Source organism: Neolamprologus multifasciatus, chromosome 22, assembly GCF_963576455.1.
Source record: "Neolamprologus multifasciatus chromosome 22, fNeoMul1.2, whole genome shotgun sequence".
NCBI classification, from domain to species: Eukaryota; Metazoa; Chordata; class Actinopteri; order Cichliformes; family Cichlidae; genus Neolamprologus; species Neolamprologus multifasciatus.
In genome coordinates, this window is record NC_140459.1 from 34,461,436 (window position 1) to 34,484,409 (window position 22,974).

At 41.8% G+C, this 22,974-nt stretch overlaps 2 protein-coding genes and 1 long non-coding RNA gene across 10 annotated transcripts in view; 2 read left to right on the forward strand and 1 right to left on the reverse strand.

Annotated features, from left to right (window-relative positions):
* Positions 1 to 22,974, forward strand: part of LOC146493880 (neoverrucotoxin subunit alpha-like) — a 90,687-nt gene that overhangs the window by 61,279 nt on the left and 6,434 nt on the right. The window lies entirely within an intron of this gene.
* Positions 1,879 to 22,160, forward strand: LOC146493887 (protein NLRC3-like). 8 transcript variants are annotated; one of them, XM_085149683.1, is made up of 8 exons: positions 1,879 to 2,013; positions 6,271 to 6,406; positions 8,224 to 8,300; positions 8,417 to 10,268; positions 11,774 to 11,947; positions 13,684 to 13,860; positions 16,227 to 16,400; positions 17,085 to 22,160. In XM_085149683.1, the coding sequence occupies exons 2-8, from the start codon at positions 6,297 to 6,299 to the stop codon at positions 17,098 to 17,100; spliced, it is 2,580 nt and encodes an 859-aa protein (XP_085005809.1). In that variant the 5' UTR covers positions 1,879 to 2,013; positions 6,271 to 6,296; the 3' UTR covers positions 17,101 to 22,160. The 8 variants fall into 8 exon arrangements, 7 of the variants coding, with proteins under 7 accessions (XP_085005809.1, XP_085005808.1, XP_085005807.1 ...); XM_085149682.1 differs by lacking the exon at positions 1,879 to 2,013 and adding an exon at positions 4,656 to 5,165; XM_085149681.1 differs by lacking the exon at positions 1,879 to 2,013 and having other exon boundaries at positions 4,656 to 6,406.
* LOC146493888 (uncharacterized) lies at positions 15,322 to 22,837 on the reverse strand. Its single transcript, XR_014872126.1, has 2 exons — positions 19,202 to 22,837; positions 15,322 to 19,121 (listed from the first exon to the last, which is right to left on the reverse strand). It is a non-coding gene; the product is annotated as an uncharacterized LOC146493888 (long non-coding RNA).

Sequence of the window (22,974 nt, forward strand, 5' to 3'; positions counted from 1 at the left end):
AAGTATGATTCAATACAGAGAGGTCTGTTAACACATAGTGAGTGAGAAAGGTGACTGGAAAGGAAAAACTCAATGCATCATGGGATCCCCGGCAGCCTACGTCTATTGCAGCATAACTAAGGGAGGATTCAGGGTCACCTGGTCCAGCACTAACTATATGCTTTAGCAAAAAGGAAAGTTTTAAACCAGGGGCGATTTTAGCCCAGTTTTGGAGGTGCTTCAGCACCCCCAAAATGAATCAAAGCACCCCCAAAGATGTCTTACTTTTTTTGAAAATATTTGCTGTTTGTGGGACACACTACTAAAAGTATAAAAAGCATACAGTACTTAATTGAGATGGAACATTTTAACAACAAAAGTATAGATAACCCCTCCCCCCTCCCAAAATGTTTTTTTCCAGCTCGGCTCTCTCCTACTTGCTTTAGCGCCGTTGCTGCCAGAGCGATGGTGGCTGAGACTCAGCGGAGCAGAGGTGGAAGTGCCTGGCTTAAAACAGGACATATTAGCTGCATTTAACTTTCAGTTACTCTTTATATAGTTGGGTAGGAGTCAGACCATGTTTCTTTTTAACTAAAAAACATTACACCAGGTAACCTGCTGTGTTGAAAATAGGGCTGCCACGATTAGTCGACTAGTCACGATTACGTCGACTATCAAAATCATCGACGACTGATTTAATAGTCGACGCGTCGTTTGAAGCTTTGTAAGATCACAAAAGACGCAGGAATAAGTAGTAGGATTTAAGAGTGTAATAACGGACTGAAACAGAAGATGGCAGCACTGCATGTACAAGGATGTCAGCTGCCGTTAAACCCCGAAGAAGAAGAAGGAGCTGTCCCAGAATTCATAGCGCAGCCCAGCTCAGTTTCCAACAATGGCGGCAGCTAGTTAGTTTTAATATTACTCTTATTATTCTTTCTGGGTCACAAAATAAACGTTTAGCATATTTTCAGGCGAGAATGTAGCTGTGTAAACCTCAAATATCTGCTCAGTTTATCAAGACACCACATATTTTCAAAAGCGCTCCGACGTTTTCGGAGACGTCTGTTACCCACTAGCTTGATAGCTAGCCGGGGGCTAGGCTAACTAGAGCCGTGAGAACACCGGACTCCCGGCAAATCGCTTTCAAACCCACTGCGGTCTTTCGCTACTCAGGTTAAACATGATATATAAGTCACTTAGATAACTTAAAAATGTTATTGTTTGGCTTTTTTTAGTATTTTATTTGTTCCTGAGTAAATCGGTTAGGCTGAGATTAAAGTTATAGTTTTTACACAGCTGAATAAACGTCAAGCAGACAGCTGATTATCAGAAGTGTGAGATGCTCGAGAATTTACTCCGGTGTCCTGTTATATTTTAGATAGCAAGGAGTTTATTAAACTTCACCGAAACAATCTGCAAATTTCATTCAAATTTAATAAACTATCATCTTGTCTTTATTTTTAGTTAGCACAGACCTTAAACACTTAGAGCTGTAAGCTAATGATAGTTATATGAGAGCAGATGCTGCTGGTGCAATAAGCTGTACGCTGTACATCCAATGGATGCATGATCTGATTAGTCGACTAATTGCAAAAATAATCGGTGACTAGTCGACTATCAAAATAATCGTTTGTGGCAGCCCTAGTTGAAAACGTGTTTTCTGACGATGTTTGCTCTGTAGTAAAATTAGCGATATTTGACTGCCCTGTTGATCTCATTGAAATGTATACAGCCTATTTAAAATCTAAAACTTAACATTGTCCGTAGCCTGCTGTTGTTACCACTGTCCTGTTTGAGATGTAATGAGAGAAACTGGTTATTTTGCCATATGTGCCGATATTGAACCCAAGGTACTAACAAGCTAACTGACTGGATGCCCATTAACCTTATAACTCCTGTTGTGTGTGTGTGTGTGTGTGTGTGTGTGTGTGTGTGTGTGTGTGTGTGTGTGTGTGTACAGATTGTCAGTCCAAAGAGGGAGAGAGGAAAGAGGGGAACATGAGGACAAAGTACAAGATCAAGAAGTACCAGGTAAGAAAACAGACAGGGAGTACTAACAGGCAAAACAGTAACTGTTTAACTGTCAAAGAAAAAGAAAGACAAACAACTAATACAAACAACTCATACAATCTGGAAGTTGTGTTGTCCCTATATTAAAGCTGCTATACAGAATCTGCAAAACAAACTGGGTTGTCAGCCCTGGCACTGCATTACCATATTGAGCTTCAGTCAGAGGAAGTCACGGTTGCCAAAGACTTTATAAAGCTCAAGAGTGAGGCTGGTGCCATTCCAGATATGTTAACATTGTACAATCTTCTGGATAATCAGATCTTCCCCAAACTGAAAACTGTTATTCAGGTTGCCCTGACAAACCCAGTTAGCAGCTGTAGCTGTGAAAGGTCTTTTAGTGTCTTGAGTCAGCTCCATACCTGGCTGAGAAGGACCATGGGTCAAAGCAGACTCCAGCACCTGGCTGTGATGTCAGTTGAGAAAGAGATGCGTGAGAGACTTGACCACCAAAATGTGATGGACAGATTTACCAACCTCAAGGTGAGGCGACATAGGTTAAAAGAAAAGAAAAAATCTGCAGAGCCATAGTAGTATCTGCAGTAAAGATCTTTTCATACATTGTATACATTGTACCAAAGGCCAAGTGTCTCCATTTTCTAATAATATTTTGTATATTTCAAGGACTCTTCTATTTTTGGAGTGTATTTTTTATGTATCTGTATTGTATTATACACACACTTTAGAAGTGAATCTCTGTCCAAAAAATGCACACAGTTTACTTTTTACTCACTATGAGCATCATTTATCATTTTTCCCCAGTAATTAAGGTTAGGATGTGTATTTTTTAATTCCAATCCATTCTTCTTTGGCAGCATTTTAATAACCTTGATCAGATTTGATGGTTTTGTTACAGACTTTTCAAAAAAGTGTTTTGCTATTCTTTCAAAAATGTGGGATTAAATTGTTAAAATGTACAAAACAGTGATGTCGTGTTTTGTGACGAGGACCCAGGCACAGAGAGACTTGATGAATTTAAGAAACTTATGATTTAATAAAGAAATTTGCAGACTTGCACAGAGAGGGTAAAATTATGATGACTGATAATGGAGATGAAGACAACAGACGATGAGGACAGAGAGGAACAGGTTTAAATGCACCAAGGAGGCAGTCAGACAGAACTCGGGACAACTGGAGGCATTTATGGATGCAGGGACTGACAGAGACGGGGAAGAAGTCTTATTGTGATGAGTAAAGTTTACCTTGCCTGGATGGGCAGCTCTCTGGGTGCTCAGCACCCCCAAAGCTCTGATCCTAGAATCGCCCCTGCTCCAAACATTATCATATTTAAGGTAAATGGGGTAATTTGAATCCCACTGGAATAAAGCCAGGTATGAAAATCCAACCAAAATATTTGTATAAAATTGCACAAAAAGAATAGATGGTCCAAATCCTCCTCTTCTGTTTCACAAAATACACAATTACCACTTTCTATTTTGAATCTATGAATCTATTTTGAGTCTATTTGTCGGGTAAATTTTATTCAAAGTTTTAAATTGGACTTCTTTCCCTTTAGGAGGGATAGGGAAGGTGATATAATCAGTTCTTATTTTTTCAATTTCTTCCCTTTGGAAATCTTTTAATATGTAATTACGTCTAAGTAAATTTGGAGAATAAAGACTCCTTAATGAAGATCTTAGAAACTTATTATTGCATTTAACATCACAAAATCAAATACCATCTATATATAATTGCCTTAACTTGGGGGAGATGTCAGAATATATTATATCATTTACAACTAGGTTTTTAAGTGACAATGGAATGGATTTTATAACCCGATTAAATTTACTTTTAGAACATTGGATATTAAACTTTTGGCAAAAATCTTGATGTCCTAGAACATGTCCTTCCTCATCTACAAAATGGGCAATTGCCCAAACACCTTTTGATAACCAATCTTGAATAAAAATAGATTTTCTGTTCATCAGTATATATCTATTGTTCCAAATTGGGCTATTATGTGGAGTGAAATTATGTTTAAATAACATTTTCCAATAAAGAAGGACCTGTTTATGGAATTCAGAGAGTTTAACAGGTAGCTTAGTAATTTCAAAGTCACACTTCAGGAGAAAATCAATACCCCCCAGTGTGTTAAAGACCTTACTTGGTATAAAAAACCAAATGGAGTGTGGATTATTTAGGAAGGATTTTAACCATTTAAGTTTCAAAACACCATTCATTATATCAAAGTCAATTGCGTTTCCACCACCTTCAATGTATGGTTTAACCAAATCATCTTTAGATATATAATGGCACTTATTCCTCCAAATAAAATTAAAATTCAAGCTATTAATTGTTTTAATAACTTTATTTGATATTGATAAAGAGTAAGCTGGATATATAAATCTAGATAAACTATCCATTTTGGTTAATAATATTCTTCCAAAAATTGTGATGTCTCTTTGTCACCACTTATTTAGGATTGTCTTACATTTGTCAACATTATCTGAAATATTTACTTTTTCTAAGACTTTGTGATCTTTTGAAATTGTGATGCCCAAATATTTGACCTCCTTCTTCACCTTTATACCGTACAGTAATTGTGAATGACACTCCTTTAATGCCAATAGTTCACATTTATTTAAATTTAACTTTAAGCCTGAAGCTTTTAAGAATGTAGTGATTATTTGTTTTACCAGGGGAATCTGATGTTCATTTTTTAAGAAAAGAGTAGTGTCATCCGCAAGTTGACTAATTATTAAAAAATTATCCATAATCTCAATTCCGGCAACGCTGCTGTTTTTAATTAGAATTGCAGCATCTCCACAACCATTATGAATAACAACGGAGAGCTTCCACACCCTTGCCTAATGGCTGCAGCCAGATGCTCTTGTGCCATCAATGTGGATTGTCAAGACTGAGAGACCTCTTCCCTCTGACCCCTCCCCAAACCCTCAAACCCGCCTACCCACCTCGACATACAAACTCTGTGTGGCTTCACGTGTTCTGTTGATGTTTACATGATCGAAATAACTTGAACACAAACACAAACAAACAAAGAGGAAGACCGCACCGGAAGGACAAAACTACAAGTCCCAGCATCCTCTGTGTTTAGGGAGCAGCAGTGAAAGTGAAAGTATTGAGCCTCCGTTCAGAGCAGCAGCAGCAGGAAGGTGGTGAGTGTTAACATGAATATGTTTCTTCTTATGACATAAAATAATTCCACGCTGTTCGTGTCTGTGGGTGAAATGTGAGGCCGGTCGGCTCCTCTGAGCGCTGGTTTCCTGTAAGTAGAGAGGAAGTGAGTTTAGCTGAGCCTCCGTTTAGCTGAGAGAGCAGGAGGAGAGTGAGAGCTGTGCTGAGGCAGGGTGAGTGTTAACACCGCTCTGACGTTACTGTCTCTGTGGCGGGAACAACAGGCTCCGTCAGTGGAGGCAAAAATAATCAGACTTTGGTTTTTCAAAGGAAACAACTTTATGTCGGAAGTTCCCGCACGCTCATTGGATAACGACTTGTCAATCTCAAGTTATTAGCCAATGAGCGTGCGGATTCACAGAAAGACCCGCCTTTATCACGGGACTTTAAAAACTACAATGGCGACAGAAACTCCGTGAGTGGAGTTCAGGGTGACGTTATGAAACTGTGACGTTTGAGCCACTTCCTGTTCTCAGTCCCAGCGTCCTGATCACCGAGGTTTCTGTTGCTCTGATATCTGATATTGATTATATTGGTAAACAGGCTGTAGCATAAACATCAGGTCTGTTCTGAAAACTGGCTTTATTTTTTCAAAGTAAGGGAATATCTGTGGTGTGATACCGCGGGCTCATGGGCTAAGGACTTGGATTGACAAGTCAAGCGCAGATGATTGTGTTGTTTCTTATAAAGGCTTGTGTGTGTGTGTCCTTGTGTCAGTGGAACTGAATCAGTGTGTTAGAGAAAGTGCTCCTCTGCTGTGCCGTCATCGTGTGGATGCTTCTTTTAAAGTTGGAACTCGTGTTTTTATGATCTGCTTCATTTCATTGAACCTTTATTTCTAACCATGAAGTCCCTTTGAGGTTACAGCCTCCTGGTTAGGTTTAGGCTGTTATTGTGCTTCAGGCTGAAATATGAGGAGTAAGGAGTGGGGCTGGTTCGCCCTCATGACCCTCACCATAACACATACGTCACAGGACAGTGTTTACCACAGAAACTCCATGAAATGATCAATGAGAGCTTTAGAAACCCGTCAGTGTGATGCTTCCAGTACAACAGCACCTCTGAGTGTGTGTGTTTGCCTCTCAGACTAACTGCACCCTGACATCAAGAAGATGGAGGAAGAGGATGGAGCAGGATCTGCAGCATCCAGCTGTGTGTCTGTGAGGAGTGACTGGTCCAAAGGAAAAAATCCAAACTTCAGTAATGAACCTGCAGCAACAAAGTAAGAGAGCTGCTGACTCATTTATTCAGTGTAAATAATGATTTTTGATGCAATGGGAGAAGAAAAATGACAAAAACAGTTTTAAAAATAAGGATTAAAATATTACAAACTATACTTTTGAGTTTCCTGATGTAGTACAAAAATATATGAACATAACTGTATATAGGACAGATATTTTACGGTTCTTTTAGGCAGCACCAAAAAACAAAAAGACTATTTTTAAGCTGTCTGAGGTAGTGAGTCAACATGTCACACTGGGTCAAAGGTCAGGGAGTAAAAGTGTGTTTTAAAGGAGGTTTAAAAGCAGCGAGTGAAGGAGCCTGTCGAGGTAAATCGTCCCATAACTGATCAAATTGAGTTGGTGGACCTCTGTGTGAAATCAAGCATCTGGTTCACAGAGAGGATAACCCTCAAATGGGCTGTACAACATTATATAGTGAGACAAAAACAGAGATTATCGTAGCCATCGCTCTCTCGCATGGACGTGGCAGTCTTGCTGTCTGCTGCGAATCCTCCCCGTACCTCCGTGACCTCGTCTGGTATCTGCTCCCTCCTCTGTAAGAGACAGTAAAGGAAAACACGTCTCTGCCTAGTCTTGAAAATCTAATCTTATCATCCATTGTTCTTCTAGGGCCTCTTCTTCTCGTGGCCTCAGCTAACTGCTAATATTTAAATGGCTAACATTAACATGTGTGCCAGCCAGGTTAACATTTATGATGAACTATGATTAATTAACTGATGTTGAAACTGGAGCTTTACTGACCTCTGAAATTCCTCCTAAAGTGTTGTTCAGTGTTGTGACAGTCAGCTGCTTCAGCTGCTGCTGGGATGGGCTGTGGCAAAGAGAACAGAGAAAATCTAAATCAGAGTTTTTCTCTGAATTAAAAGCAAGGAAACAACAATATATTCTACATGGTGAAACTGATGGTTTCTGGTGTTTGGGTCTGTTTTTCTGTATTTATGCAGGTAAAGTGTAAACTCAGATGAATCATACCATCAAATGTTAAAGGAAAATATCAGGATGAGTGTCTGTGAGCTGAGAAGGACGTGAAGCGAGCAGTTTATCCCAGAGCTGAAGCTGCTCTGTGTGCAGAGATGAGCTCAGATTCCTGCTGTGATTGATCAACAGTCACAGAAATGTAGACTTGTAGTTATTACTGCAGTATGGTCACAGCAGATACTCATAAACATGTATTATGAGGATGGATGATCAAGTTTCTCACTCTCTCCTTTAAATCTCAGTTTTTTTCTTCTTCACAGTTTATCTGTTAATTTATTAATGAACAACACTGAAAGAGTTTCTGTTCTATTTCCCCTTGAACATCACCTTATTAGGGCGGCGTTAGGAAATAGCCCCCCTCCAAAGAATGAATAAATGAATGATGATAATAATAAAATGATTAAAAAGCAGAGCTCAGAGTGGTCGAATGGTCAAACATGGATCCACGGGTGCTTCAACTGCATTTGGTGACGTGACTAAAGCAAATCTTTCAAATAATCCCACCATCAACGGGATGTTGTCTCCTTTACTACGGTTACTTTACTTGGTCACCGTGTGAATTTCTTTGAAATGAACCAAATTCTTTTATTTGTTGGTTGTTGCATATTTAACCTCTACAGTCAGGAAAGGACGAGATGAGGCCTCAACAATGTTGGGTTGTAGCTGTGCTTCAGGTTAGAGTGAGTGTCCATGGAATAAATGTAAGTCAGTGAACTGGAAACATGACTGTGTTCAAACTTTGTTTTCCTTTTTATAATGAGTCTAATCAAAGGTGGACAGAAGTATCTCCACTTTGACTTTTCTGTGTCACCATCAGAGCTTCTGCACAGTGTGGAGAAAGATCCAGAACCACAGCTGGACTGCAGACAGCCAGTCAGAGCAGCTGTGTACAAAGTAAGACTGAACATCTGTCTGCTGATGGACTCATTTCTGAAAACTGGACTTCTTGTGTTGTTCAGACATTGAAGAGTTTTCTTTCTCTTTAGTCTCATTGTTTTTCTTTCTTTCAGCAGATGTTGGTCTGCAGGAGGTTTTAGATGAACATAAGATCAGTCTGAGGAGGAGATGTGAACGTGTGACTGAAGGAAGTGATGAAACAGGAAGTGATGAAAAAGGAAGTAGAACCCTCCTCAACACCATCTACACTGAGCTCTACATCACAGAGGGACAGAGTGAAGAGGTTCATACCCAACATGAGGTGAGGCAGCTGGAGACAGCTTCCAAGATGGATGCCCTCCATGACGCTCCAATCAGGTGCCAGGACATCTTTAAAGCCTTACCTGACCAACGGAGACCCATCAGAGTGGTTCTGACCAACGGTGTGGCTGGTGTTGGAAAAACCTTCTCAGTGCAGAAGTTCACTCTGGACTGGGCAGAGGGCTTGGAGAACCAACATGTCAGTGTGGTGGTTCTGCTTTCATTCAGGGAGCTGAACCTGATCAGAGATGAGCAGTACAGTCTTCTGGAGCTGCTCCATGTTTTCCATCCAACATTACAGAAGGTCACAGCAGAGAAGCTGGCTGTCTCTCAGCTTTTGTTCATCTTTGACGGCCTGGATGAAAGCAGGCTTTCATTGGATTTCACCAACAGGAAGCTGCTGTCTGATGTCACACAGAAGTCATCAGTCAGCCAGCTGCTGACAAACCTCATCCAGGGGAATCTGCTTCCCTCGGCTCTCGTCTGGATAACTTCCCGACCTGCAGCAGCCAATCAGATCCCTCCTACATGCGTCCACAGGCTAACAGAAGTACGAGGCTTCACCGACACCCAGAAGGAGGAGTACTTCAGGAGGAGATTCAGTGATGAAGAGCTGTCCAGCAGAATCATCTCCCACATGAAGACATCCAGGAGCCTCCACATCATGTGTAGAATCCCAGTCTTCTGCTGGATCACTGCTACAGTTCTGGAGCACATGTTGACTACAGAGCAGAGAGGAGAGCTGCCCAAGACCCTGACTGACATGTACTCACACTTCCTGCTGGTTCAGACAAAGAGGAAGAAGAACAAGTACCATGAGGGACATGAGACGAGTCCACAGGAGCTGATGAAGGCTGACAGGGAAGTTCTTCTGAAGCTGGGGAGGCTGGCGTTTGAACATCTGGAGAAAGGAAACATCATGTTCTACCAAGAAGACCTGGAGCAGTGTGGTCTGGATGTGACAGAGGCCTCGGTGTACTCAGGAGTTTGTACAGAGATCTTCAAAAGAGAGCGTGTGATCTTCCAGAAACCAGTCTACTGCTTTGTTCATCTGAGCATCCAGGAGTTTCTGGCTGCAGTCTACATGTTCCACTGTCACACCAACAGGAAGACAGAGGTGGTAGAAGGTTTTATAGGGAATTTCCAAGACGAATACAAAAACAGATCTTTTTTTAAGAACAAGTTCAAGTCTTATAGCTTCCCATCAATGGATGCCTTTTTGGCTAAAGTCATGTATAAATCCCTCCAGAGTAAAAATGGCCACCTGGACCTTTTTGTTCGCTTCCTTCATGGCCTCTGTCTGGAGTCCAACCAGAGACTCTTAGTAGGTCTGCTGGGTCAGACAGAGATCAGTCCAGAAACCATCCAGAGAGTCATCAACAACCTGAAGGAGATGAACAGTAATAAAATCTCTCCTGACAGAAGCATCAACATCTTCCACTGTCTGATGGAGATGAACGACCTCTCAGTACATCAGGAGATCCAAGAGTTCCTGAAGTCAGAGAACAAATCAAAGGAACTCTCTGAGATCCAGTGCTCAGCTCTGGCCTTCATGCTGCAGATGTCAGAGGAGGTTCTGGATGAGTTGGACCTGAAGAAGTACAAAACATCATGGCAGGGACTACGGAGACTGATTCCAGCTGTGAGGAACTGCAGAAAGGCTCGGTGAGTCCAGATGTGATCATTAACATCATTGATCAGTGTAGGTTAGTAGTTTAATGTTGAAAATAAAATCAGATTGTAACCACAAAGTGTTTGTGTCCGTACGCTGCAACCTTCCACACCATCCTTTATCGTACAGACTCAGCAGCAGCTCCATGGATCCCAAATCCAAGAGTGGAGAACAGATTTGAAGTGTGTCACATCCATGCAGTCACAGCTGTTTCCACCATGTTTCCACTGATATTGATCCTGTTCAATGACACGTTTCATATCAGTGAATATGTTCTTCAGGACGTCCACTGACATGTTTAAGTGTCCTGCTGGAAATCACTCAAATCATCCATGAAATCCATGAAAAATCCTTTTAGTGTTTCTAACTTCCCCCTCTGTCCTCTCTCTCTCTCCATCCTCCTCACTGCTGCTTTCACTGATAATCACACAAACATCGTATTCAGCTACAAAATAACAATAATATCATCTGATGATCATTATTATAAGAGCAGCATCCATATTTGATATCAGAGTAACACACTGATGGTTATGTGCAGTCATCATCAGTGACTGTGGCTCAAACAGAAGCTCTCTGATTGGTTGCTGACCTTGGTCACCTGTCCACTCTCACCTGTGTGTGTTTGCTCTCTCTTTGCTGTCTCCATCCTCTCTCTCCTTTCTCTCCCTCTCTGTCTTTGTACCGTCACTCAGGTCCAATGGAAACAGTGACATTTACAAACCAATCAAAGACAAACTGATCCATGTCAGGTGATAACAATATTCAAAGTGAATACAGGCTGCTGCTGGACACAGACAGGTGACATCATTTTGACTTGCTGTCACCTGGATCTGGACTCATAAACACTGAAGCCCTGAACAGGAATACAAATCATTTTCTGCCAACTAGCGACACACCAGCAGATAATGGCTCAGAAAGCTAAAATGAGCCAATCATTTCTGTGTTTAGTTCCTGAAATCAGATCTGATATCAGCAGCTCTGAGTTCATTCATCGTTATTGTCCAGTGATGAGATTTCTGCTCCGTTTGGTAACAGTCAGCAGGTTTTTCCTGCGTGTGGACGTGAACAGTCGTACCTGACAGCAGGTAGCAAACAGAGATCATCTTTCCAGCTGGAACTCTTCACTGAGCTGAACTCATTCAAAATGTTCTGGAGTCAAAACAGGAAACAGTCCAAATGTGTGTCTTCACTCTGACTCTGGATCAGATCTCAGTGACAGACTGTGGACATTATGGAAGCCTAAATGTGACACCATCTTCCTCCTTCATCTGCAGATTAAAGCCAAACAAAGATTCTCATTAAAAGTCTGCAGGTCTGAGAGAGACTCAATCGTTGTGTCATGTCAAACACAGTAAGAGGAGCTGAAGCACAGATGTGAAGAGCAGATTCATCAGATTATGACCTCACTCTGTTTTGTCTTCATATACATTCAGTCTGTGTTTATAATGCAGATTTTCTGCTTTTATAATAACACATTTTATATTTTCTATCATCACAGACTGATTCTGTGTGGACTCTCAGAGACTCACTGTGAAGTTGTGGCCTCAGCTCTGAAGTCCAACCCCTCCCATCTGACAGAGCTGGACATGAGTAAGAATTGGCTAAAGGATTCAGGTGTGAAGCTTCTGTGTGCTGGACTGGAGAGTCCAAACTGTCGACTGGAGACTCTGAGGTGAGTTCACTGACTGCAGCTGTTGTTGTTTTTCTATATTTCAGGTCTTTGATTGATGTTTGAAACTTTCTTTAGTTCCTAAATGTTCAGGATGTGTCTGAAGACAAATGTGAAGAAGTTTGAGTGCTTTCAGAAATGTTGTCTTTCCAAACGACTGAACAACAGTTTTTCCTTTTGGCTCCAAACAGAAGTGACAGACTTGAGCAGGGTTCATTTAAAGGCTGACAGAAGTGGAGTGGTGACGGGGAGATGTTTGACAGGACAGTGTTTCAGCCTCCACAGGTTCATGTTGTGCTCCATCAGTCAGTGAAGATGAAGTCAGTGCTGATGAGGCTGTAGAGTGTGTGAGGGATGTGAATGAGGATGATGAAGATCTGATGATAGCAGATAAAAACAGGCTGCAGAGACTTTGAGCCATACAGGGCACACAGTGTGTACAGAACAGCTGAAATCATTATGGAGGCCTCACTGGAATATGGAAGCATCATAGTACAGCTTCAGTGAAGCTTTAAAGTCTCTGATATGAGATGAGAAATGAAGCAGCCAGAGCTTTTTCATGAGTGGAAATCCACGGTGACTGTGAGCTGCTGCTACAGCCTCCAGATTAGCCAGCAGCTCATCCTGCTCAACATTTTCTCACCAACTTTAATGGAAGTGTGATGTTTTCAGCTGGAGTGATGGTCAGGGTGGCCTCCCTCTCCTCTTCTTCTCCTCTTCCTCTTTCATTTGTAAAGCCACTTCTGCTGCTTTCATTCATGTGGAAGTCCTGTAGCTGAGTTTGGGAGAGACTAACAGCCTCGGCAGCAGAGGGGAGAAAGGCTGTAACACCACCACTTTACTCTGTTCTACCTGTCACATCATTTTATCAGGAAACAAATATGCTCATGTTTTTACTATGTTTGTCTTGAAGATGTAAGAAGATCACATGGTGCTTTTTCTTATTGTGTTGGTTTGTTTCCTGTCTCTTGGATGGAGCCCAGCTGTGCGTGGCCCCTGGGCCTGTGGTCAGAGTGTGTGCTGGATAATCCGGCCCAGGATGAGCCAAACTGACATGGGATGAAATGTCTGTCACATAATTGAGCTTAGTGTAGTTTCATTTCTGCACAATTTAAAACAACCAAAACTTTGTTCTGTCTTTTCTATGTTATACTGTAGACTTTCTTTGATACTGTGTCCAAAAGGAGCAGCTTTTACTTTGAAGGGGAGCCGTCTCTGTTTCCTCTTCAGGTTGGATGATGGAAGCAAATGAGTGTGTGATGTTCTTTCAGTGTTGCACTTTGTAGACGCTCCCTGAGCACTGGTCTCACAGCCAGCTGCACATAGAGACCAGTGTTGTTAGTCCAGGTCAGAAGATGACTTGTTGGAATGAAAATGAGCTTGTAGTTTGTCTGCTTTAATAATGTGACTGGAAAAAGGTGTTGGACTTCAAATATGTCCATTTCTTTCACACTTCACCTTTAAAAGTGAAGCCTTGTGGTTCCTGGAAGGAAAAACACGACTTTTTCAAGTCTTTGTCCTGTTTTTATGAGAAATGTACGACTTTAATGTGAAACATTCAGAGTTTTTTCTCTTGTTGTGTTTGTTTGAAGCTGCTTCCTGTTGGCTTCAGCTGTTTGGAGTTTCCATTTTCTAAACTTCTACATTCTGAACCTTCTTCAGCTCTGAACAGATGATGAAACACTGAATGATTTCAAGCTCTTTGTCTAATAAACTTACATCTTTGATTCTTTACACAGATTGTGGACCTGTGGTTTGTCAGAGATCAGCTGTGATTATCTGGCAGCAGCACTGAAGTCCAACCCCTCCCATCTGAGAGAGCTGGACCTGAGCTTCAACGACAACCTGCAGGATCCAGGAGTGAAGCATCTGTGTGGTTTCCTGGAGAGTCCAGGATGTAAACTTGAAACTCTGAGGTCAGTCAGCATGTTTTAGTTGTGCTGAGATGAATATGATGTGAAAGTTGTGCTGACACTAAACTGCAGACATCAGGCTGATATTATACTGATCCACACTGAGGATCTTCATGGTAAAGTCTGTTTTCTTCTTCTCTGGTTTAGTCCATTGACTGCAGCAGAACAATGTTCACATTTCAAACCTTCAAAGAAGAAGAAAAATCCTCCACTGGATAATTCACTGTGAAACTCTCAAACTCTTCATTCCACCTTAAAGTCTGTGTGACACTGAAATCCAAAGCAAAATGTGCGTTTGCTTTACAGACAGCAGTCCAACACAAACATACACACATCATCCAAAACACAGTCCAACATCCAAATCTCCTCCACTGCCAGCATGAATGATGGGAAAGAGAAGGAGGAACACTCTGACATTCAGGGTTAGAATGAGTTTCATGAAGCAGACTGTGAAGATCAAAGCTGCATTAGAAAGCTTACATGAATGAATGAGTGGACAGAAGTGGACAGAGATCATCTGAAGCACTTCAAAGGCTTTAAATCAGCACATTTCTCTGTATTCTTTATCAACTCTGTTAGTTTCTCTCAGTTTTCTGTGGAATGAAGCTAACAGCAGGCTAATAAGATGCTGACCAATAGGTTTCTATTAAAGGTTGTAATTTGTATATGAAAAAGTGCTTTGGCTCAGCAGGGATCAGCTTACAGGTAGAATACAGCTGCTGGATGGGATTAGCATGTCATAGCTATCTACCAAACTGCTAACTGGGGGATTTCAGGCCATCTATGGATCATTTTTGCTAACTGTTTATTCAGCTTAGGCTCACAGGGCTGCAGCCTGTGCCCTAGCTGTCATAGGGCAAGAGGCGTGGTCCACCTGCACAGGTGAGCAGTCCATCACAGGGCCAACAGAGAGAGACAGAGAAGCACTCTCTCACATCCACACCTACAGACAATTTAGAAGCACCAATGAACCTAAGCAGCATTTCATTGGACTGTGGGAGAACATCCAACCTCCACAGAAAGGCCAACAAGCTTCAACCTACAACCTTCTTGCTTTAAGGCACTAGTGCGAACCACTTTTCCCCATTTCAGCCCAAATCCTGCATCTTCCTGTTTCTGACTCCAGGCCAGCTCCACTAACACTTTCTCATCAGACACTGCCACCTAGTGGAGGAAGTCTTAGTTCCATTTGAAGCTTCAGATTCCAGTTAGTTCCTTTACAAAGAGGTGGAGGTGGTGGGGCCACAGCACCATCATCACTGAGTGCCATAGGACACTTAACCTTTGTTTCCGTATGCTGGGAACTTCCTGTTGTTCCCAGGAGGTCTGGAAAATGTGTGAAAATCTCCCAGTCAGTTCCTCACAGCACACTTCAATCATTTCCCTCCCACAGCATCAGGACCAGGGCTTTTTCTCTCTTTGGTCCCACTAAGAGATTTCCACACAAACACCTCATCAGTGGGACTCTCAGAGCTACCAGCCCTTTGCTACAATCACAAAGCTCTTCATTGAAATCAATGATATCAAAGCTGGAATCAAATGAGTCCAAGTCTTCTGCTGATTCAGCATCACATTCATCTTTGCTCCTTGTTCTGCATCCCCACCATGGACTTCATTCCTTTCCAAGCCAGCCTTGAGTGTCCTTTATTCAGCTCATCCTCTGCTTTACTTTTACACCTGATTTTAGCTGCTTTATCTCTCTTTCAACAAGTTTCTGTGCCTCAATCTTTTTCTTCTCTCCCTCATAACAAGACAGCTTCTTCTGCCTGAGAACATGTTGGAGTGATTTACTAATCCAGGGCTGCTTATTGGGGAAAATACTTCCTGTTTCCAAAGTAATCCCCATTTTTCCCAGAAAGAAATGTCAGTAGAAATCGATGATCTAAGTGAGAACATGAGCCTTTAAAAAGTCCCAGTGGGTGCAGTCAAAGCAGTCCCTCAGTCCCAGTATAGAGTCTTTGGTCCAGACTGGAACAACTGTGTGCCCAGTTTGAGCTCTCTTCAGTGCTGTGACCTGACAGACCCAGAGGGGCCATCACATCACATTTAGAAGCTCCCCTAATGGAGCCACAACACATGTCCAATACTTAGTCTGTCTTGTTGGACCAACTGGAAGAAATGATTCAAGGACTTAGTCACAGAACAGAGATTCAAATCTCCAAAATCCAACTGGCTGCATCAGGACATATAGTCTGAAACTCTGCACAGTTTCCTGTTTGAAGCTGCTTCCTGTTGGCTTCAGCTGTTTGGAGTTTCCATTTTCTAAACTTCTACATTGTGAACCTTCTTCAGCTCTGAACAGATGATGAAACACTGAATGATTTCAAGCACTTTGTCTAATAAACTTACATCTTTCATTCTTTATACAGATTGAAGAACTGTGGTTTGTCAGAGATCAGCTGTGATTATCTGGCAGCAGCACTGAAGTCCAACCCCTCCCATCTGAGAGAGCTGTACCTACAACTTAACAACCTGAAGTATCCAGATGTGAAGCAGCTGTCTGATCTTAAGCAGAGTCCAGACTACAGACTGGAGACTCTGAGGTCAGTAGAGTGATGGAGTGAGTGGGTGGTGCTGTCAGCAGTATTGTACTAAACACAGTCAGTATGAAACAAAGATCCAGTGTTTCCTGTAAAGCTGCAGCTTCTCAGTGAAGCTGTGAGAGGAGAACGGTGACAGGCTTCAGGATTGGACACAAACACTTCCTGTTTCTGCCTTTTTGTCACCTTTATGGTCACCATAGTAACGGCTGACACGCTCTGATCAAACACTGTCAACAGCCAATCAGCTCTCTGAACAAAGCAGCACGCAGACCAATGACTGCATTGATTTCCAAGTTTAAAGCAGTGAAGAACACAGTCTGTAGGTGAGGAAGAATTTAGTGAGAGCAGATGTTTGGATGGAATTCCTCCAGTTAACAGCTGGAACGTCCATCTGGATTGTTGGGCTTGTTGTTGGGGTTCCTACAGAGCTCAGAGTGGACACACCAAGGTTCTTCTAATGAATGAAAGTCCAAACTCAAACTAGGAGGGAAAAACATTTCCATCAACTTCAATAAAAATCCAAAGATTAGAGAAAGTGAAGCAACAATGAGTCCTAGTCCAGTCCCAGCACTGAAGTCCCTGCTGCTCTTTATACTGGATGTGCTGCATCACTGACTGACAGCTGATGAAGAGTCTCTGGAAACACTTGTTTATCTCCTCTGCTCTTCCTTCTTCTCTCTGCAGGTGGAGCTGGCTGTAAACAGGACGGTGTGTGTGCTGAGAGAGGAGCAGCTGTGTCCTGATGATCCAGAGAGGTTGAAGCAGCAGCAGCTTGTGTGTAGAGACGCTCTGACTGGGCCATGTTACTGGGAGGTGGAGAGGAGAGCTTCATCCAGCAGTGACTGACAGAGGAATGAAGTGCAGATGACTGTCAGTGCTGCAGAGTGAACTGCTCTGAGAACAGCTCCACGGTCAGACACAATGTAGAGTCCAGCATCATCCCTGTGTGTCCCTCTGGATCTGACAGAGGATCATCAGTGTATCTGGACTGCTCTGCTGCTGCTCTGTCCTTCTACAGTCTCTGCACAGTCTCTGTCTGACTCTGGCTTCAGACCCTCCTGGATCAAACTCACCTGGAAAGACTTTCAAACATCACTCAATAGATTTGAATACAGAATATATTTGATATATACTGTAGATGTACTGTAGAGTTGCAGTTTGTCACTTATCCATAGCTGGACTGGCCATCGGGCATACCGATGGTGATTTTTCGTTTTTATGAGCCGATGATGTTTTTTTATTTTTTTTGTAACGGTATAAACAATGAAAGGTGGTGGATTGGCCGCATGCTGGTCGATGTGTAAAAATAAGTCAGTTGTTTGGTGGTGGCTATGGCGGAGCTTCCACAGAGGCAGCAGGTGGATGAGGGAAAGGGGAGGTAGGAGGAGCAGAGACCCGAGGCGGCTTCAGGTAAGAAGTTATGAGCTGCAGTCTATCTGGGTCAGATATAAACCAAGTTTAGGTGGAGTTTATTTTCCTTGTGCTGACTTTTTACAGTCAGTTACAATAACTCGTACTGCGTGCTAGCTAGCATGACGGAGTTTCTATACAGCTGGGTGGGTGCTATGATGTTACTGATAGTGAACTTTACAGTGGCTTGCAAAAGTATTCGGCCCCCTTGAACTTTCCCACATTTTGTCACATTACAGCCACAAACATGAATCAATTTTATTGAAATTCCACGTGAAAGACCAACACAAAGTGGTGAACACGTGAGAAGTGGAACGAAAATCAAACATGATTCCAAACATTTTTTACAAATAAATAACTGCAAAGTGGGGTGTGCGTAATTATCGTGTCATGGAAAAACACACTGCCATCAACTTCTGTTTTGTTTTTGTCAAAATCACTGTAATATAATCACTGTACCTTTATATACATGCGCCTTATATTAATGCTGCTGCCCTCTTGTGGCTAAAGTGTAATTATGTTATTGTTATTAGGGAAAACATTTGAGAGTAACATGCCAAATGAGTCAGCACTTTGGCTTTAGCTCAAGAAATCCTCATTTTTATGTAAATGTCATCAGTTATAGTTGCATGTATTCATTATCATAATTTAACCTTTAATAATGATGTCCTAAATTGATTTTATGTAAACTAGACAATAATTTTATGGTTGTATTAAATAAAGACATCACTAATGAATTAACTATTTCAGTAATTAATTAAAGAAATATATTAATAATGAATTATCCATTAATTTCATTTAAAATGTTTCATTATTTGTTTATATACAATTCAAATGAGTTAATTACATATTTAATCAATTATTGGTTTGTTTTCTATTTTAATTATTTTACTGACACATTTAATGAATTATTTAATGATGTATTTATTTAATTCACGTTGCTACTCCTGGCCCTGCATCGGTTTTCATAAATACATTTTATTTGTCAGCTTCACCCATCAAAGTCAGGGGGCGGGGTTAATGCTGATCAAGTCAAAACCATTGCTTTGGTCTGGTGGGCGTTCTTTTAGTGGGCTTTTCTGTCACGGCCTGCGTGGCAGACTATGATGAGGGGAAGGAGGACCCAAATGCTGGACTCTTTGATGAGGTCAGTGCATTTATTTACAGTGATGCAAAATATTCCAAACAACAATAAATCCCCAGTGCGTTCCCGACTCTGACATGTCCTCTTGCCAGTGTTAGTGTTCTTTGTCTCCGCTCCTCAGTGTCTGAGCACCCCGTGCTCGCTGCCCTCTCGTCTCCACACTCCTCCTGGGGAATAAAGAAGAGGCAGCCGTCAGCAACGCCACAATGCGGCAGACTAACCTTAACTAACTTGCCAAGAGACTAACGTGAAGTTACGCAATGATCCAGCATCGGAGAGAGCTCCACCACACTCCTAAGTAGCTCCTCTGACGAGGCTTGATCAGCTGCAGGTGTGAGTAATTCTCCTCCACAGGTGTGGCCAGGCTCCTGGCTGACACACCCACACACACACACCTAGATACACAAACATGGAAACAGGAGACAGCAGCACCAAAAACACACATGTCCATAACTTCTTACAGGCCCTGGGTCACCCAGACCCCGGTCCCATGACAATTTCTCAAAGCTAAGTAGGCCTACACACCAGGGTTTGGACATGTGTGGACCCAAACTATACTTAAACGTTACCCTTTCTTGTGTGTCACCAAATACACTTTAATATCTTCTAGACAAGAATGTAGTGGCATCATCTTTAACCTCCTAAGACCCGAACTCCTCCGTGGCATTCATTTTTAATTTCTCTTTGATATTTGGGCTGATTGGGACCTGATGAATGTAAAAACAAAGAATTAGCACATTTTTTTTTTTTAACCAACTTTTTGTTTTTGAGAAAAATGAGAGCCACATATGAGGATATTTGTCTAAAATTTCGATAGCACAGTGGCAGTATAACATCCTCGTAAGTGGATATCAGGCCCTTGTAGAGCAAAATTGAGTATTTTGGTCTAAACAACCCAAAATGTGATGTCCACATATGTGGACGCCAGGTCCTAGGAGGTTAAATATCTGCTCACTTTGTCAAAATGAACCTAATCATCTCTGATGAATTCAGTGATGTCTGCCAGCTCACCTTGCAAATGGTCGAGCTTATACCGCCGACAACGTGGCACACAACTTGTAAACCCCCTGCTGACCATCAGCTCTTGAGTTATTTATGTTAGTTTCAACTGTTCCTGCAAAAAGTAAGCACGTGTTACTGATAAAAAGTCCAATAGAAGCAAAGTCTAAACTTTGAAAACAAAAAACAAAAACCTGTCTGATTCAGATCTGATCTTTGGGGGGGGGGGGGTCAATAAGCAGTGTGACCCGTGTATATGCATCAGGGGTGGGTTTTGATTATCGATTTATCGATTAAAATCGATTCTGGCTTGGATAACGTGATATCGATTCATTAAAATCCTGAATCGATTTTTTAATATAAATTGATTTTGGCCAAAACGCCAGAATCTCAGGTTAAACCTCCCAAAATTTCAACAACCACCAAACAGCTAAAACAGTAAATGAGAGCAGGAACACGGATTCTGCACAAAGACGTAAACACAAAGCGCGGAGCCGCCGACGCATCAGAATCAGTGAGCTGTGACTTTCTCACCTGACTGCACGGACACGAGCTGAAAGCCGACAGCTCGCTGACTCTGATGTTTCGGCGGGTCGGCGCTTTGTGTTTACGCCCTTTTTGCGCCGATTCTAAAGCTGTTAGTTTATCTCTCTCCAAACAATATTGACCGAACCAGCAGCAAAAGAAGATCCAAACTACGCTTCACATAAACATCGTCATGACTTCACTCTGATTGTTTTGCTGCCACCAGGATAAAATCACACTTCATGCACAGCTCTCTCTCTCTCTCTCTCTCTCTCTCTGTACTTCAAGAACAGTTTCCCGTCTAAAAATCTGTTTTCTGCATTATTCGCTTGCTTGTTATGCACAAGTCTACCGTTCTTACAGCCTGTCGGCCGCTGTTTTTTTTTTCTTTTACTTACTTCTGAAAACAAAGCCTCATTTCTGCCGTTCAATACTGAACAAATTTAAACTTTTTAAAATGATGCAAAATTGCAAAATGTTCAGCTGTGTCTCTAATAAAACCTCTGTAACTTTGCTCTGCTTCATGTCAGCAGCATCAGGTCATGTTCATATGTTCATTAATGGTTTTCTTTCGTTTTTGATGTACTGCAGAATATTTGTATAAAATCCCAGGCCAGGAAAACCTTCATGTTTTTCTGTTTTATCTTCAGCTACTTTGACACAAAGGCTGTGATGCTCACACCTTTGATAAAGTCTCGCAAGTGTCAGATTTCTTTTTATAGATATAAAAATATAGAAATGTACTGATGCATGATCTGAATGATAATATTTCTGACTGTCTGAGGCAAAATTTCCCCGATTCAAATTGAATCAAATTGAATGGAATCGTGGATCGAATCGATTCTAGAAATGAGTGACGATACCCAGCCCTAATATGCATGTTTTAATAAAAGAGATAATGTTGGTGTTTCAGTCATGTAGTAACTGTTAGCTTTAACTGTACAAGGCTTGTTAGACATAATGAAACACATCGTGCAGATTTCTGGATGTTAGACTATAATTTTTGTTATGATTATTAATCTTGAGTCTAAAAAGTCAGTCAAGTATATCCAGGATATCTTTCTGTTAACTGGATTCACTGACCCTAACACTGGGACCAGGATAAGCGGTCGCATGAAGCTGGTTATCAGCTGACAATCTTATTATTTAATTAATTTAATTAAGTTATTTAATTTTTCTCATTTTTCCTCTACATTTCCCCTGAAATGAAGGGATTGTGTTAAACATGCTTTAGTTCCTCACATTTTTCTGCAGTTTCTTTGTTCAACCCCCTGAATTAAAGCTGAAAGTCTGCACTTCAAACACATCTGAGTTGTTTCATTTAAAATTGATTTTAGTGTATGTACAGAATAGGGGTGCAACGATACTCGTATCGATATTGAACCGTTCGATACAGTGCTTTCGGTTCGGTATGCATATGTATCGAACAATACAAAATTAATTTTATCAACTTTCCTTCTGACAGTGCTGTCTGTGTTGAGCGCTCAGTGGATCTGTGCTCGAAGTGCAGCCTAGGCGGAGTAGTCGAACGCTGATTCACTGAGCGCAGGGCAAGCTAGCAGACAGAAGCTAAGCTCGTTGCAACATGGCAAACTGAACCTCCCCCACCCTCATTCAGATCTGGCGTTTGTAACTATTTTGGTTTTCATGTGATGTATGACCCTGAAGGTAAGCGTGTCATGGACTAAAGTAAAACAGTATGTTGGATGTGCCAGCAATGCTCAATTACATGGGTGGGAACTAGTGCGTTAGCACAGTTAGCTCGTTAACGTGTTGGCCGTCCAGCCCCACGCACACGGTAGCTCGTTAACGGAGATTTGCCGTGTTGTGGCGTTAACGTCATTTCAGATTAACGCTGACAGCACTAGTGGGAACACAACGAATATGACTGCACATTTACTCCGACATCATCCTCGTGCAAAGACAAGTGGAAGCAGACAAAAACAACAAGCACGCATGCTACAAACTTTACCCGAGTCATTTAGACAGCCGTTAGCACATGATTCTCCTTATGGGGACCTGATATGTTTAATATGCTGCTGAGAATATAGCCCAGAAGAAGCGTATAGTGTGTAAGTGTGCTGCCCATCCTTTTGATGGGCAGCACACTTACACAATGCTAATTGTTTTGGCAGTGTTATTACTTCCAGTAATTTTTTCAAAAGGCTGCCATGTTGTACAGGTTGGCCAGTGCTTGTGACCATTCCTCTGTTTTGCCAGATTTTAGCAAAATGATGTACTGCAGAGAAAACATACTGGCTGTCAGTGTGTATATTTACACTCTGTTTTGCATGAAGCTCACACGCGCGAATCACAGCTGTGAGCTCTGCAGACTGTGCAGAGTAAGAGGAAGCGAGCGGTTTCGCTTCTATTATTTTGTCCACTGAAGTGACAATATAGCCTACGCAGTTTTGACCTAAGCTATTTTTGGATGCTGAGCCATCTACAAAAATGTCAGTAAAACCAGGCTGTGGTGTGCTGTGAATGTCAGCGCGT

Bases quoted from the DNA above. Each gene is read 5' to 3' on its own strand.
- LOC146493887 (XM_085149683.1), top strand. From the start codon at position 6,297: ATGGAGGAAGAGGATGGAGCAGGATCTGCAGCATCCAGCTGTGTGTCT. The intron at 8,301-8,416 runs GTAAGACTGAAC...TCTTTCTTTCAG, and splicing joins TCAGAGCAGCTGTGTACAAA to CAGATGTTGGTCTGCAGGAG. The intron at 10,269-11,773 runs GTGAGTCCAGAT...CTATCATCACAG, and splicing joins AGGAACTGCAGAAAGGCTCG to ACTGATTCTGTGTGGACTCT.